This window comes from Colobus angolensis, unplaced genomic scaffold, assembly GCF_000951035.1.
Source record: "Colobus angolensis palliatus isolate OR3802 unplaced genomic scaffold, Cang.pa_1.0 Scaffold136, whole genome shotgun sequence".
NCBI lineage: Eukaryota > Metazoa > Chordata > Mammalia > Primates > Cercopithecidae > Colobus > Colobus angolensis.
In genome coordinates, this window is record NW_012114444.1 from 1,221,041 (window position 1) to 1,237,559 (window position 16,519).

General features: G+C 60.7%; 2 protein-coding genes across 3 annotated transcripts in view; both read right to left on the reverse strand.

Moving 5' to 3' along the window:
* The window catches only part of DNAJC5 (DnaJ (Hsp40) homolog, subfamily C, member 5), a 1,035,873-nt gene that overhangs the window by 681,467 nt on the left and 337,887 nt on the right, over positions 1-16,519 (reverse strand). The gene's annotated exons all lie outside the window — the stretch shown is intronic.
* COL20A1 (collagen, type XX, alpha 1) overlaps positions 1,201-16,519 on the reverse strand; it is a 38,245-nt gene continuing 22,926 nt past the window's right edge. The window contains exons 21-36 of one of the 2 annotated variants that reach the window (XM_011934442.1): positions 15,176-15,314; positions 12,552-12,694; positions 12,129-12,238; positions 11,524-11,682; positions 11,362-11,439; positions 10,637-10,723; positions 9,649-9,702; positions 6,330-6,383; positions 6,022-6,075; positions 5,593-5,646; positions 4,918-4,989; positions 3,849-3,884; positions 3,707-3,755; positions 3,341-3,508; positions 2,427-2,504; positions 1,201-1,414 (exon numbers count right to left, since the gene is read on the reverse strand). In XM_011934442.1, the coding sequence (XP_011789832.1) occupies positions 2,452-2,504; positions 3,341-3,508; positions 3,707-3,755; positions 3,849-3,884; positions 4,918-4,989; positions 5,593-5,646; positions 6,022-6,075; positions 6,330-6,383; positions 9,649-9,702; positions 10,637-10,723; positions 11,362-11,439; positions 11,524-11,682; positions 12,129-12,238; positions 12,552-12,694; positions 15,176-15,314 (1,310 nt within the window). In that variant the 3' untranslated portion in view covers positions 1,201-1,414; positions 2,427-2,451. Of the gene's footprint in view, positions 1,415-2,426; positions 2,505-3,340; positions 3,509-3,688; positions 3,756-3,848; positions 3,885-4,917; positions 4,990-5,592; positions 5,647-6,021; positions 6,076-6,329; positions 6,384-9,648; positions 9,703-10,636; positions 10,724-11,361; positions 11,440-11,523; positions 11,683-12,128; positions 12,239-12,551; positions 12,695-15,175; positions 15,315-16,519 lie in introns of both variants that reach the window. The other variant, XM_011934443.1, reaches the window with a different exon arrangement.

Below are 16,519 nucleotides of genomic sequence, written 5' to 3' on the forward strand. Positions count from 1 at the left end.
CTTCTTTGACCTCTGACTTGTCCACAAACCTTGGGAATTCTCAGTGGTCTGTTTCTGTCCTCATGCTGCAGTGGGAGCTGGCATTTGGGGCTGCTTCCTGGCCTCAGTCAGGGCTGCAGCTCCTGTGGGTGCAGGCACTCTCCCCCATCCTGCTGACCCTGCCTATCACGCTCCATTTGGTCTCCAGGTCTGGTCAGTTCCTGGAACAGCTGAATCACAGACGAAGTGTTTGCCCTGAAGCTGTTTTGCACTCACCTCTTTGGGGTATGCTTTGGTGCATGCAGTGCTGCACTAGGGAACTTGGTGGGTTTTCCTTCCGTCAATATCAAGGGTCTTTGTTCCTTTTTAATACTTTTCATTCTCTCCTCAATGATATGGGTTCCCTCTTCCTAGCACCTATCTTGCTTAGCTGCCTAAGTGGTAACAGTGGACTAGTTACTGAATATTTGTTTGGAAAGGAAGTAGAAGTTCCCACATCACCTCCACAGGCCACAAGGCCCAGAAGCCCAGGTGCGTGTTCTGAGCTTGCCCCCAGGCTGTTTGGGACACAGTGGAGATAAGGCAGGAAGTCCAGGCTCATAGGGTCTGTGATGGTTGGGAGAGACCTGGGCAGAGGTGCTGAGGAGCACACAGGTCAGAAGCCTGCTGAGGGATGACCTTGCTCTGAGACCCTAAGGACCAGGGGCTGATGGTGCCAAGTCTCAAAGCAATGGCCCTGCACAAGGAACTCAGCACAGGTCTGGGTGTGTGAGGGGTGGCCACTCACACACAGGATCTGAACTCCTTCTTGGGCTGGGGACAGAGGGGACGATGAGGCAGGCAGGACCCTGCTTGTTCCCAGATGCAAAGGTGCTGGGGCCAGGGTGGGAGTGCTCTTCTGAGGCAGGAGCCACCGTGCAGGTGACCAGTGGGCCAGCAGTGGAGCCGTCTGTTGCCTGCGTGAGGCGCAGAGTGAGGAGGGTCTGCAGGGCCCCAGCCAGGCTTTGATGAGGCCCAGAGAAAGGGGCGGGGCATGCTGGTGAGCCTGTGTGAGAGCTAGTGAGACGGCCATGGGGCACCGCTGCCCTCCTGGACCCAATTTACCATCAGCCCAGCCCCTCCCCTTCCCCACTGCAGCTGGAGCTGCAGGGCCTCAAGGTGGGGTGCACGGAGCCAGGGTGGGGGACGCCCTCCAGGGAAATAACTCCCGCCTCGCTTGGGTGGGTGAGCACTCGATGGTTTATCTGAACTTGGAAATGCTACAGAGCCAAGGGCGTGGGGTGGGCCTCGGCCAAGGCTGCTCCTTCCCTCTCCTTCCACCTGCAGGCGCTTCCTGAGCTTTTCTCCTGGCTTTTCCAGGATGTGGTCGCTCTTGGTGTCCAGACAAACCCAGGGAGGAAGGCGCAGGGTTCCTCGGGACAGTGCAGAAAACGTCCTGGCAGGAGAGAAGGGCGGACAGATCTGAAAGGCTGAAGACAGCTGGACACCGGCTCCGGGCCAGTGCCTGGCACTATGGCCACCCGGAGAGCCTGCATCCTGGGTTTCCACATGCTGCGTCCAGCAGGGCTGTGGGTGGGCAGGATTGTGGGCAGGGCTGTGGGTAGGGTCATTCTCTGATGGGTCTGTGAAGGAGAAGCAAGGTTGCTTGTCCTTAGCCCTGGGCTCTGTCCTGACTCTCAGGCATCTCAGGCAGCTGCCCTCTTGCCCCAGCTTGGCCAGGAGCCCCTGAGTCTCCTGCCTGTGCTCCTCGGCCCTCCTAGCCCCTGCCGAGTCCCCTCGCTCAAAGGCACCGGCCCCTCACGGCCCAGGTCACACACCCCGTGCCACACTCTGGCCCCTGAAGCTACTTGAGGCCAGAGTTGTGCTGCACCCACCTGCACCCTGTCCCCACACCTGCTCCTGAGACCAGCCCCTCAGCTAAGTTTGCACACAGGGGCCGCCTGCCCAGCGCTTCCTGAGGAAGGCCTGGTGCTACCACGGCCCCCACCCTGCCTCTCTCATCGACATACCCGGGGCCTCACAGGCCTCTCCTGGGACTCCTGTGAGCTTCCCCACACCTGGACCAGGTGCCCACTGAGCAAACACCTGAGCTCCACTCTCCCTGCTGCACTATACCCTGGTCAGGGCCTCCTCCGTCCCAGCATGCAACTCTGCAGCCCATGAGGTCAAGCAGGCTCCTGGCATGCCAATCTGTATCCAGGACCCCACGCCCTGGGACCCCACGCCTTATGGCTCCACGCCCTGTAATCCCACATTCCTGTTGCCCCTACGGGGTCGGGGTCCACAGTTGACCCTACTTTCCCCAGGGCCACCTCACCTGCCTGTGCTGGGCCTTGTGCTCGCAGCACCCCACCCTGGATAGTACAAGGCCCCACCCATCAACCCCTCAGGAGTTCCTCCTTCCTGGATGCCCTCAGCCCTGGCAGATGCAGGCAGCAGGGGCTCACCTGTCACTCCCAGAGGCCCTGGGTGCTAGCCCCCCTGCTGCCCAGGGCTGCCTGTCTGACCAACAGCTCCAGGCTCCCCTGCGAAGAAAGGAGGGTATGTGAGGATGGAGCAATGCAGTGGCTTGGGGCCCTATTCTGACGGGGACAGAGGGTGCCAGGGCCCCTCCCTGGGCACAGGCAGCAGGTCTGGTCCTCAGATGGAGGCTGAGATCTGGGGGACAGCAGCGTGCCAGGTCCCTGTGGCCCACACAGGTGCCCCTTGGGCTCCATGACAGGTTTGGGGGGGCATGGCCAGGTGGGGAGGCGTCAGGTGGGGGCCCTGTGACAGTGCCTGTCACCCTTGTCTAGCCGCCGCTGCCCCGGCCAGTGCAGAACTCAGTCCTCGTCTGGCTGGGTCATCTCCCTGTCTGTCCTCCACATGGACGCCCCTCTCGAGCTCCAGCTCCCAAATCAGCCTTTCCTCCATCTCAGCATCCAAGTCATGACCCACCACTGCCGCCTCAGAGGAGGAGCACCAAGGTCACAGGAGCCTGTGGCTCCGCGCTGGGTGGGGAGAGGCGGGGGAAGCAGTAGCCAGGAGGATGAGAGGCCAGGAGGGAGGGAGGGAGGATGGGAGGTAGGCTGGGCCCTCCTGGGTGGTCCTAAGCAGGCAGCTCGTGTTTCCTGAAGACTGGGGAAGGGGTCACCTTGAGGGCCTTGGAAGGCCAGGCCGAGGCTGACCTCTGCGTCACGACTGGCTTTGTGTGGGCTCAGGGAAGCCCCGTGTCCTCACCCCAGCACCCCAGAGGCTGGACAGTGGTGTCTCCAGCAGGGGCTGCTGTGCTGACACAGATCGACCCTCCAGCCCCAGGACCAGGGGACAACTGGCTCCCTGCTGGCCACAACTCCCCCTCAAAGAGCCAGGAGCCCAGTACCTCTGCCCTGTAGACGGCGGCTACCATGCTCCCATTCTCCAGGAAGCAGGGCCTGGCTGCGGGTGCCAGGGGACCCCAGGGGCTCAGTGCCCGGCTCCAGCTTCTGCTCCAAGATGGGCATTGGGGGCCTGGTGTTCTCGTGGAAGGAGTCAAACTTTGACACGTGTGCTGTGGGAAGGAGGGGTGTCAGCGGGATGCAGTGGGGGCCAGGGGATGTGAGGCCTGGGCAGGCCATGCCAGGATACCCAGGTGTGCTAACGGTGGGTAAAGGTGGCCTCTCTCAGCCTGGCCACTGTGAGGACAGACAGGTGTGGTGGGCACAGGTGCAGGGCTCCTGGCTTCACTCACTCTGGATGGCGGACTCACAGGCCTGGCTCACAAGCTGGTAGAGGGTGGCGAGGGACTGTGGCTCGCCCTGGAAGGGAAGGTGGTGCAGCTTTGGGACCCGTGTGGCTGGTGCCTTCCCAGGTGATCCCGAGCTGAGCCAAAGACTCTCAGTCTCACTCACCTTCTCTCCTCGTTCCCCTTTGGGCCCCGGCAGCCCCTGATGAGGAGGAGAAGAGAAAAGAAGTCAGCAGGGACGGCCTGAGACCACACGTGAGAAGTGTGAGACGGCCCTGGGGTGGATCATGGCTTGGGCAGCCTGATAGCCACAGTGGCAGTGTGACCCCACGGGGCAGGCAGAGCCAAAGCCCAATCTCAGATTCCCAGATCCCACGAGCCTGTGGTCCTTGCCTGCACCCCAGAGCAGGCACGTGAGAAGCTTGGTTCTGCAGCAGAGTCCTGAGTGGGGCTGGAACTTGTGCCACAAAGGACTTGCCTCTGACTGTAGATTTTGTGCTAAGGGAGATGGTGGGTGTGGGACACTGCCCAGAGAACAGACCCTTCCCGGGCCCAGGCCAGGCCTGTGCCAGTGCTTCCTTGCCATCTTCTGTCTTCTTCCACCTCTCCAGCTCCTTGGGGAACCTGGAGCCCACCTAAGCGGGGGCCCATGGAGCTGCTGAAAGGCAAGGCATCCCCCAGGGGATACTACACCCCCATCTCCCACGTCTGTCCCCCTACCCTCCAGGGAGCCTGCCGCCCCCCCACATCCCTCCACCAGGTCTGTCCTGGGTGGGGTTGGGGGAGGTGCAGAACCAGCCCCTAGCTCTACTCTCTTGCACTAGCACCAACACCAAGCTCCCAGCTCAGAACAGGCCTCCAACAACAAATGGGAAGTCCTGAGTGGTCAACAGGAAGTCCCTGGGTGGTCAACAGGAAGTCCCTGAGTGATCAACAGGAAGTTTCTGAGTGGTCAACAGGAAGTCCCTGGGCCATCAACAGGAAGTCCCTGAGTGGTAAACAGGAAGTCCCTGAGTGGTAAACAGGAAGTCCCTGGCAGTCAACAGGAAGTCCTTGGGAGGTCAACAGGAAGTCCCTGGGTGGTCAACAGGAAGTCCATGGTCTGTCAACAGGAAGTCCATGGGCTATCAACAGGAAGTCCCTGGGTGGTCAGCAGGAAGTCCCTGAGCAAATGGGGATTGCACCCTTCACTCCCCCACCTTTGACTGGCTGGTGGGTGTTGGAAGTGAACTTACTGTGGGCCCCACAGCACCTGGGGGTCCTCGCTCTCCACTAGTGCCCCTGGCCCCTGCCATGCCGTGGAACCCCTGCAGAGACATGGAAGTCAGGGTTTGGCTTAGGCCCCCAGCAAATCTGCTCCCACTTCAGCCCTGGTTCCCAGACGTCCCAGGGCCCCCTTGACCTGACAAGGGCAGTGGACCCCCAGCTGGCCCCAGCCTCCCTCAGGCCACTCCTCTGGCAGGCGGTGCCTCCTCTGCCTCCAGGCCCTGGCTCCCCATGCCCTGCACTCCTCCTCCAGTGCTGTCAGCACCCATGCTGCTCTAAATGTCCCTAGCTGTTCCAGCTGCCCCAGTGTGACTGCAAGTTAGGCTTCCCCGGAAGTGGTGCTTACAGGGAGGCAACTTGGCCTGCAGCACTCAGCCCGAGGCCAACGCCAGGAGATCCCCCATCAAGGTCTCCCAGGAACTGAGTCCTCAGCACAAAGCCCTCACTTGGGGGCATGTAGTGCTCCTGGGCAGATGCTCACCCGCCCACAGGGCCCTGCAGAAAGTTCCAACAGAAGTGAGGCCCTCCTAGACCACTTCTTGGGGTGACCTAGGGGTGACAGCTGGTGTTCAGTAGCCTCTGCCTGGCCTCTGGAACATAGGAGCCCTGGGTGGGGGTGGGGGTCATGGAAGGTTGGTGCCTACCCTGGGGCCAGGGGGTCCAGGCAGGCCAGCAGTTCCCTCCAGGCCTCTCATTCCCTGATGACATAGGAAGGCGCAAGCTGGGTGGGGTTTGTACCTGTACCCAGCCCTCCCATGGTGACAGCCCCCCAGCAGCACCCAATACAACTGTAACCCAAGTAGCAAAGGTGAGGCAGCTAAGGCTGCCAGGCTCCTACTCAGCCACCCCCGACCTGACCCCACCTCAGTGACAGCTCCTGCCTGGGGTGGGCTGGAGCTCTCCTGCCTTCTGGCCAGGCCATAGGCTGAAGGGGATGGTGCAGTGGGTGAGGCAGGAGCCCAGGAGGAAGCACCTCCCCCTCCCTACCCCACAGCCTCCATCTCCAAGCACCCCCACCACCACAGGCCAGTCTCTACCACCCTGACAGAACCCTCCAAGCCCAGAGTCAGCACCTTTGGTCCCTGGAGGCCAACTCTCCCAGGGATGCCCTGGTGGCCGGGGTGGCCCTGGGAGAGAACAGAGGGGCCAGCCAGGCAGGGGCCAAGGTCACATCCGGAGGAGGTGGCCCTGCCTGTGAGGCCTCACCCCCCAACCCCTGTGTCCCCCATTCACTCCCCATCTCCATCCTTGTACTTCCCCCCACCACCGCCACCAACCCCTGTGGCCCCCGGCCCCGGCCACACGTCCTTCCCCCGCTGCCCATACGTCCTTCCCCCCCGCCACCACCAACCCCTGTGGCCCCCGGCCCCAGCCACACTACCTGCAAGCCTGGGAGCCCATGGTCTCCTTTCTCTCCTTTGACCCCTGGTGGACCCTGGAGGGGGATGATGGGCTGGACAGTGAAGCGGAGGGGGCACAGGGCAGGAGGGCGGTGAATGGGTGACACTTACCACAGGGCCCGGGACTGCGCGGCCTTGGGTCCCTGGTGACCCCTGCTGGCCTCCAGGACCTTCTGGTCCCATCTGTCCGGGTGGCCCGGGCTCTCCCTGGAGACACAGGCAGTGGGGAGGGCCTGAAAAGGTCGCGCTGGCTGCTCCTCCTCTGGCCCCTCTGGGTCACAGCCCGCCCTCCCGGCCCTCTGGGCATTCAGGCCCAGGCCCCCATGGAGACATCTCCACTAAAGAGGCAGGGGCAGCCCCAGCACCCTCACTGCCCACCCTGGGAGGGTCTGGGAGCACCCACAGTAGGGGTCTGCAGCGCCAGAGAACGGCCGAGCCAAGCCTGTGAAGCCAGTTCCAACCAACCCCACCCCAGCCCTCCCCTGCCCAACTCTGGGTTCCAACGGGGATGTGGGGGGCGCTGCAGAAATCACTGAGGAAAAGCCAGAGACCCCCCCACAGGCCAACTGTATGGAAGAGACAGAAGACTTTCTCAAGCCCTGGACCCCAAAACACTAGACTCAGGTTTTATGGGAAATCCAACCCTGTAGGGCAGACACTGCTGCTGTTTAAACCCAAATTATCTTTTGAGCAAAGCAAATCGAAGTTCCAAACACTATAAAGAAAACTGTGACAGTCTTATTTATAAGCACCAATGCAAAATCCAAAACAAAATGTCAGCAAGCTGAACTCTGCAGCACATGACATGGATAACAAGAATTCAGCGACCATGTCAGATTTTCGACGGATGCAGGAAATCATTCAGTATTTAGGGATATCCTACAATTAATAGCTCAAAAGGCACAGTCATTTCATTATGTCCATAACAGCACTAGAGCTTGTTTAATGCGCATTCTTGATGTTTTAAATCTAATAAAATAAGAGTGGATGGACTTCACTACCACATGACAAAATGCACCTGTCTCCGCTTCCAGGACAGCATTTTAACGGTCAAATGCTAGAAGCACTTTTGTTAAGCCAAGAAGAAAATGAGAGTATCTGCTACCACCACTGCTTTCTGACAAAATTCTGGAGTATTCACCAACACCATTAGATAAGAAAAAGAAATTCGAGTGATCAAGATCGAAAAGCCGAAGGTGAAGTGTTTCTTTGCAGGTGATGTCACTGTAAACCTGGAACACCCAAGAAAATCATAAAGAAGATAATTGAGAAAGAAACCTGTGTGAAAATAATGACGTAGAAGCTGTAATGAGAGAAAAGACCTAACTTACAATAGCAACAAAAAAGAGGAACTACGTAGGGACGAAGGAGAACTGAGCGGGTCTATAGGAAGAGACCATCCCCACGCTGTACTGAGGGCCACAAAAGGCCCTGTGAACAAATGGCAGGATGGCCGTGTTTTTGGATGAGAAGATTCAACACCATAAAAACGTCATCTGTTCCCGAATATGTCTATAAAGCGAACGCGGTTCCAATAAAAACACCAACTGAATTGTTGAGGTTAAACGGAGAAGTTGATTCTACAGTTCACTGAACAATGAAATAAGCAAAGAGAGCCAGGAAAAAAATTCTGGGGGAATAAAAAAAAAAGAGGACCAGCCCGCCTGGCATCAAAATTTTAAAGAAATCTGTAATAATTTAAGAAGCACTGCCCTTGCACGTGAACAGCAGACAAATCAACGGGATGGATTTGGAGCGCCTGAAAACCCCCAAAATACACAGGGGCCTTGGGACATCACAAGAGCAACAGCATTTAACTTCCCCGAGGGGCTGGCTGTGTAATGAAAGACTCAGGCGACCACGGGTGGTCTGTGAAGAGGTGAAGCTGGAGTCCTCCCTGTCCTCTGTCCCCCCCAGCGTTGTAACAAAATCAGCTCTAGAGGCATCCACCTGGGAGTACTGAAAAGGGCCTGCAAGCACCAGGAGGAACCAGGAGGGGGCGCTCTCTACTCTCGGAGTAAGGAAGACCCTTTAAAACAGGATCCAGAATTCGGAAGCCGTAGAACAGAGCACCAACACAGACTACGCAAAAGTTATCTTAAACTCTGTGTGGAAACGCACATCGCCAACAAGGTCCAAAGACAAGAAAATGCCAAACGCAGTCAAAACTCACATCACAGACACAGGGCTGGTTCCAGCAAGTAAAAAGCGTGCCCACAATTATTAAGAAAAATAACAGTGGAGAAGTCAGAGGACATCTCCAGCAAGAAAACACTGGCAACTTTCAAAGGACGTTCACGCTGCTTGGAAGAGAAATGCATTTTCATCTATCAGATGGTTCCCGAAGCAGCCGGTTACACAAGATGGGGGTGGGAAGCCAGTGCTGGCTTGTCGCGGGGGAGCACCTTGCACGGCTCTGTGGGGCCAGTCTGGGGACATCCACCCCAAAGCACGGGGGCCCGCGTGTGCCCACCCAGCAACTCTCGAATCTGAGCCTGGGATGCGCTCTCAGGCGCCAGCACAACCGCAGACAAAGGGAAAAGGCAGTGCAGGTGCAACAGGACGGCCCCGCCAGAGCCAGGCGCACGTCTGTGCTCTCGGGGATGTGGAACTCTCCGGAAGGCTGCCGGGAGAGAGGTGGGTGTCGGGGTCAGAAGGAGGATGGCCTCGCCGCACGCCGACCACACTTTTGGCATCTGTGTCATGCTTGTGCAGTACCGTGGTTTAGGTAAATGCTTAGAATCGAGCCCGGAGGGCGGCCCTCTCACGTCTGGGGTGGGGCGCTGCTACGTGTCTTCCACATCCCTCTCTGCAGAACCAGAACCCCCACCCCCGAAACACCTCCCTGCACACCGCGCATATGCTGCTACATCTGAAAATACTTTGTGGGCCTGAGCTCCTGGGCCCAGCCCAGCACACAGAAGGCATCTGGCTCGTGCCTGCCCCGTAGAAATCAAGGGCGGCCTTCAGGGCTGACAGGACAGGTGGCCTCACCTCCCCAAGCCTCAGATTCCCCCGTCAGGCCATGGGGTTCATCCTCCCTATCTGGGTGAAAAGGGGACTTCCACCATAACCAGGCCCAGGCCAGGCGCCCAGCAGGCACATGGGAGAGGCCAGTCCAAACCCCCTGGACCCCTGGGGTGCTGGGGTCCCTGCCTGTCTGCAGTTTGGGGAGACCCCGCCCTGCCTAGGGAGGCTACATGCAGCTCCCTGCACTCTCAAGAACGCCCTGGGAGGGGTGTCCTCTTCTGGCAGGTAGGATCCAGGCCCCCCACCTCCCAGGACTCACCAAAAACTTACCCTGGGCCCTGGGAAGCCCTGCTCTCCTGGAGTGCCGTTCCTCCCAGGGAGGCCCTGCAGAGGCACAAACAGGGCTAAGCCCCCAGAACCACCCCAACCGAGGTACAGGGGCACAGGCCAGCCGCTCAGCCCCATGCCGGGTCCACGCTGAGCACCTAGCCCCACCCAGCCCTGTTCTGTCCACTGCTGTCAGGGGGAAGGAAAGGGGCTTCCAGGGCAAGGACACATGAGCCCGTCCTTCCCTCTCACAGTCAGGCATTCCACGTTCAGATCCCGGCCCCCTGAGCAGACAGGGCTGTGGACACTGTGCTCAGAGTGAGTGTGCTTGACCAGTCCCAGGGAGCCAGCTCTGGAAGCCCCAGCCATCACCTGTGGGGTGCTGGAACCTTGGGGTGAGCAGAGGCAGCTGCAGCCATGGCAGGTCCAATGACCTCTCAGGTCCCCATGGCAGGGGTCCAGGCCTGGGCAGAGGGACTCTACAGCTCCTGCTGCAGGTGAGCTGCGCTGCCAGCACCCAGGACAGCGGCCATCCGAGTGGCTGTGACTCACAGCCGGCCCACGTCACACCCTGCAGCCACAGCACTGTTCTGGATCCCAGTCGCACCTGGACCTGTCCCAAGCCTGACACTTCAGAAACACTGGATTCTGCACCAGAGGTGGGTTCGTGGGGGTGGGGGCAGCCTGGGGGAAGGAAGGAGCTGCACCTGGATTCCCTTCCCAACCCTAACATTGAGAAACACTGGATTCCACACCAGAGGAGGGCTTGCCAGGGAGGCCCAGCCTGGGGGAAGGAAGGGGCTGGGCCAGGCCTCAGTCTCCTGGCCCAGGGCGGGCGCAGCAGGGAGGAGGCTCATGAAGTACATCCCAACTCTGCGGCAGGACGGGGGGATGGGCCAGGGCGGGAGGGCCTGGGTTCCACATCCACCAGTGGCAGCAATACGTTGGCCAGGGTTCCCTGGTCACCCCAGGGAGACACCACTGGACTCACTGGGGGTCCCTGGGGCCCTGGGGGCCCAGGGGTCTCTGAGGAACAGGAGCAGGCAGACACGAAGGCCGGGCAGGTCTCTCCATCCCTCTGGAAGAAAAGAGATCCTGCTCATCAGAGACCCCCTCCCTGGCTCTCGCCTGACCCTAGAGCTGAGCTCAGCCAAGCACACCTGGGCTCCAGGGAGACTTCCAGACCTGCACCTGGGAGGCAGGGGTGAAGGTCAGAGGCACAAGTGCACAGTGGGCAGGTCCCGGGCTCAGGCCACTAAGCCCTTGCATGTGCAGCCAGCCCTGGGTACCCACCCTGCCAGGCTGTCTGCATAAGCCCAGGACAGAGTGGTGCCTTCTGCCTCCCTCCCCCAATCTGGGCCCCCAGTATGGTCAAGCCCAGCACAGGGTACACACAGGAGTCACCGAGGCTGGGAGGGGCTTTCTGGCCTGGCTGTGGGACCCTTCCTGACTCATCTGCATGTCGCTGGGCCCACAGAGGTGGGTGTGGCCCCAAGGGGGGCCAGGGGTTCCCAGCTTGCCCCAGGGCCTCCAGGACTCTCCGTCCAGCCCCCCTGGGCTCACCCTCTGGCCCTGAGGCCACCTCCTCTGAAAGCCTTCCCTGATCTCTCCCAGCACAGTGGCAATCTGGACAGGCCAAGACCCCAGGCACTCTGACCCTCAGTGAGCACCAGCCCTAACTTGCTTCGTGGAACAGGGGCAAGAGACGGGGCACACCGAGGCAGGGAGCTCACAGCACCGGTCCTCGTCGGCCCAGGTGTCACTGCACACGATCTGCAGTGTCTGGAGCTGAAACTGCAACGCAGGGGAGCCGGCTCAGCCCCAGGGGCTCAGAGAGGCGGCCAGCCCCAACCAGCGCGGCCCAGCAGCACAACTCACCGCGGCCGAGCTGCTCCGGGGGCCCCTGGCCTTGGCCAGCCTCCCCAGCGTGATGAAGCCGGCAGAGGGTGCACTGCCCACCTCCCCGAGGGGCCGCTCAGCCACCTTCCGGCAGTCCACATAGAGCCTGACCTTGGAGCGGCCCACAGCCACGTGCACCTGCGAGACAGCACGGGAGGTTCCCCACAGCCCAGGCAGGGCCAGTGCCCACCTGGGCCCCCAAGGCCAGGCCAGAGCTGGGGAGTAACACCCATCACTGGGGCATGGGGTCAGAAGCCTGATCTCCCCTCAGGTTTCGGGGGACCCTGGGAGAGCTCCCCCTTGCTGCACCTCGGCTTCCCCTCTGTAAAATGGACCAAATGGCACCTGCTGCAGGAGCCTCCCGGAGTCTGTGGGTCCCAAAGAGATGGGCTGGGAAGCTCTTCGACTCCAGTTAAGATGGAAGAGCTGGGTAGAGGGACAGAGCCCTAGGTCAACGTTCCCTCCCAAGGAAGGTCCTGCTCTTCTAGGGAGAGGAGTAGGGATCCAGCAGGGCCCTCTGGGGCTCGGCTGCCCCAGAGCTGGGGGAACAGGGGAGAGCGGTGCGAATTGCAGCCTTCCAGGACCTTGTGGAAGCTCCCGAAGAAAATCTTCCTCACTTCCTGCGGGTCGAAGGTGGCCTCCTGCAAGGCAGCCCTGGAGTCGCGGTGGAAGTAGGTCAGGGACTTCCTCCCGGCTGCCAGGGAAGGGGAGGAGCAGGTGAGAATGGGCTGCAGCCAGCCAGGCCTGTACCCTGAGCAGGGCAGCCCCCATGACAGGCCAGGAGCAGCCCTGAGGGTGCCAAACTGGAGGTGACCCTCAATGTGGCCCATGGCCCCCTGCCCGGGACACCTGCCTCCCACCCAGGGTGGGCGCCAACACCCCTGCTGCCTGGGGGCGCTGAGGGCCTGGCCTGGAGGCTGGACTTCCTCTGAAGGCCTCCCGGGGCTCTGGGGCCTCCCTGCCCCCACTCCTCCTGACTGCTGGGGGCGATGCGGGGCCCACGTCACCGTCCAGCAGAACCCCGAGGACGGGCTGGAAGTCCTCGGCCGTCATCTGCCACAGCGCAAAGGCCTCACGGGGCGTCTCGGGAAGCAGGCGCACAAGGAAGACGATGGTGCGCTCTGGAGGGAGTGGGGCTGGATGGACGTCACTGTGGGGGTGGGGGAGGGGGAGGCACATGAGCAGACCTGAGGGCGGCCAAGCCTGGCAGGACAATCCGCTCACCCAGCCCCAGCCCCAGCCCCAGTCCCTGAAGCTGCTCTGAGGGTCACGGTGGACCCCTGCACCTGCACACCCTTCCCAGCTGTAGACTCAGCGTGGAGGCCGTTGGCTCCCTGAGAGCCCAGACTGGTGGGCCCACAGAGCTGAGGGTCTATGAGGCCACATGGGGCTTCCCTGCCTCGGTTTCCCAAGAGTAACATGGGGTACATAAAGGACAGAATCCCCTCCCATGGAATGAGAAGGATTCAACAGAAGTACTTGGAGGCACCAGGCCCAAGGTCATCTCAGGTCACATCCCAGATGACCCCAGCAAGGGCTCACCAAGACCCGTGCTCCTGGGGGCCGCCGTGAGGGTGAGGGGGTGCCGACCCAGGACATCCCACAGGAGGGTCTCAGGGCCACTCCTGAAAGGCAGCTCTGCTCTCGGGAGCAGCTCCCCTGACCCACACTCATTGGCAGTGCCCAGCCAGACACCCTGAGGGCTGGGACCAGGGTCTTGGTCCCCTAATGTTTCAGGGAGCAGGGTCTCAGGCCCCTGACATAATTGGGGTCCCAGTGGCCGCAGCCTCCTATCTGGCTTCCATTCACTCTTAGGATGAAAACCAATAGCCCAAGAAAGACCCTGCCCAGCCACCTTCCTACAATTCTGAGCAGACTGATCCGGGGCCTGGGCACCTGCGGTGCCCCCTCAGGAGCCTCCTGACCCCACACAGCAGGAGCCCTCCTCTCTCGGCATGGCAGCCCTCACGGGTCCACCCTGGGCGGCCGCACCTAGAGAACCATCCGCCTCCACTTCTCGGGCCGGGAGCTCCGGAAGGGCAAACAGGCACGGGAAGTGCCCGCTCGGGCTGCCAGGCCGGGAGGAGCCCTCATTTGAGAACAGGGACTCATGGAAACAGCGGCCCGTGGTGAACAACTCTGGCTGTTTGGTCCCAGGAGGGTTTGCTTGAGAGCAGAGAGCTTGGGGAGGCACCCAGGAGGCCCTGGAGCCGCCTTGGGCTGCAGGCGATCAGAGCTCCCACCTCGCCCACCCATAGGAACACCCGGCTCAGCACATGCACCTGAGACCACCGAGGATGAGGAGAGGAGGGCAGGGGGTGTCTACACCACCTGAGGCCACCGAGGAAGAGGAGAGGAGGGCAGGGGCGTCTACACCACCTGAGGCCACCGAGGAAGAGGAGAGGAGGGCAGGGGCGTCTACACCACCTGAGGCCACTGAGGAAGAGGAGAGGAGGGCAGGGGGCGTCTACACCACCTGAGACCACCGAGGAAGAGGGCTCTGCAGCCCGCTGCCCAGAGAGGAGGGCGGGGTGTCTACATCACCCTGAAGAGAAACTGCCATGGGGGCGGAGCGCAGGGGGTGTGCGCAGCAAGACTTGGGGAAGGGAGAGGATGGTGAGGGAAGCTGGAGAACAGTCATGGAGTTCAGCCACGAAGACGCCATGGTGACCAGGGGGCCAGGGCCGAGCACAGCACAGGGGCTGGCAGCTGTGTGGGGAGAAAACAGGCTGGGAAAGACATTCCTAAGCCCCAGCAGTGCTAGACAAGTTTTTAAATATATATATTTCTGTAATTTTAAAATCTCTGTTACAGAACGTAACTCACCTTTGTAATTTTTTTTTTTTTTTTTTTTAAAGAGACGGAGTCTTGTTCTGTTGCCCAGGCTGGACTACAGTGGCACAATCCTGGCTCACTGCAGCCTCCATCTCCTGAGACAGACATGCTTCCACCTCAGCCTCCCGAGTAGCTGGGAAGACAGGTGCCTGCCACTGCACCCGGCTAAGTTTGTTTGTTTATTTGTAGAAGTTGGGTTTTGCTGCATTGCCCAGGCTAGTTTCAACCTCCTGGACTCAGCCTCCCCAGTAGCTGGGACTGCAGATGTGCACCAACACACCTGGCTTCCACCTTTATAATCAAACATTTTAACTTAAAATATCAGCAGCATACATCACAATTCAGGGTCACAATGAACAATATCTCTGTAAATAAGGTAGGAGGGTCATGAGATATCAGGAGTCATCCCAAATCTCACGAGAAGCTATTTGAGAGTTATCGCTTCCTCTAAATCCAGCTATTGGTAGATTCATCCCATCGCCTCAGGTGGGAGAAAGGCTCTCGCAGGACGTCAGCCTGGGTCTCCTGCACGTTTGATCACGGCAAACAGACCCACACTTGGGTGCAAAAACATGCCAAGGGCTGGCCTCACTCTGCCCATGGAGATTTTATTAATTTGTAAAATGTGAATTTCCGAAGTGTGAGTACTGGGGTGAGTCAACCGTTTGCTGCCGTGGCAGCGCTGCCACGCCCCACAGCCTCCAGAAGGTCTCCTGCCTGTGCCCTGGCTCCATGTCCTAATCTTCAGCGGCCCCAGCATGGGCTTCCAGCTCCACCCCAGCCCTCGCCCTCACACCTGACCCGTCTTGTCAGCTGGGCGTCCTTGAAAAGCGTGAAGGTTGGGGTCCCACCGAAGGCAGAGGGCTCCATGGCCACGCCCCGGATGGAAGCATAAGCCTTTTCCACCAGGCCGAAGGCCACCATCAGGTCAAACCCTGGGGGACATGGAGGGGGAGGGGGCACCGAGGGACCATCAGAGATGGCAGGGGAGGGAGGGAGGGAGGGGCAGGAGCGGGGACTCAAGAGGGACCCAGTGGCTGCAGCACGGTGGGAGGGAGGGGCTGACACAGCGGGGTGGGTGGGAAGTCAGCACAGGGGCTGGGGGCTGGGCAGGGGTCTGCTTCAGGCCCTGGGCTGGGCATCGCCCCCCGCCCCTCCCCAGGGGAATCCAACACACTGGGAGGGGCCCCCCCAGGCTTCCCTGGGAAATCACTGGGCCAAACGCCCAGCTTCAGAGACCCAGAGATAGACAGGGTGGAAGCCCAGCCCCCGACCATGAGCCCCAACTCCCACCTCTCACCCCTGCCCCCCAGCAAGCCCATGGTCCTTTTCCCTCCGAGGAAGCCTCCGCCAGTGAGCTCCCCTTTGCTGGCACACAGCGTGGCCGGCTTGCTCCATCCCTGCCTGGGGCCCACAAGGACCCCATTCCCCGGCGAGCCCACTGCACAGAGCTGCAGGGGCCAACACCATCCTCAAAGCCCCAGCTCCTTTCCGGCACTAACTGGTACAAAGTGAAGGGCGAAATCCCATTCACACTGCTGCTTATCAGCGCTGCCAGCAGGTCCGGGCAGGAGGCGGCAGAGGCCGCAGCCCCTTCCAAGGCCTGTTTTAAGTCGGCAGTCCCTGCCTTCCCACCATCCCCGCCTGCCCCACCGTCCTGTCTCGTGCCTGCTGCAGGCTCAGAGCAGTCACAGCCCCACGGAGGTTCACTCACTGAAGCCCTGGGTGAGACTCAGCTCTCACCACCCGCAGCCCTCCCTGCACCCTCGGGGCACCGTCCCCTGCCCTCGAGTCGTCCACCTCTCAGCCCCTCTCCGGGGAGGGCCTCACTCTCAGGCAACTGGAATGAGGACCCCGGGCTCCGGTCAGCAGAGACCCTGGACCCTGGAATGGGGCTGGAAAGGACCCAGGGCCCCCAGCGCTGCCTGGGCTCTGCCAGGTCCTGGCCCTGACCTTGCACAAGTTTCGGCTCCCTCAGTGAGAAGCAGGAATAATCACCGCCCAGCCAGCCACAGGGACGTCTGTGGAGGTGCAAACCCACCCAAACATCCTCCAACTGCACCACCCCCAGGTTCCAGGTCACGACACCCTTGGCCCCCAGGCCCAGGAAGAACCTGAGAGACTGCAGGGTGGGCAGGCG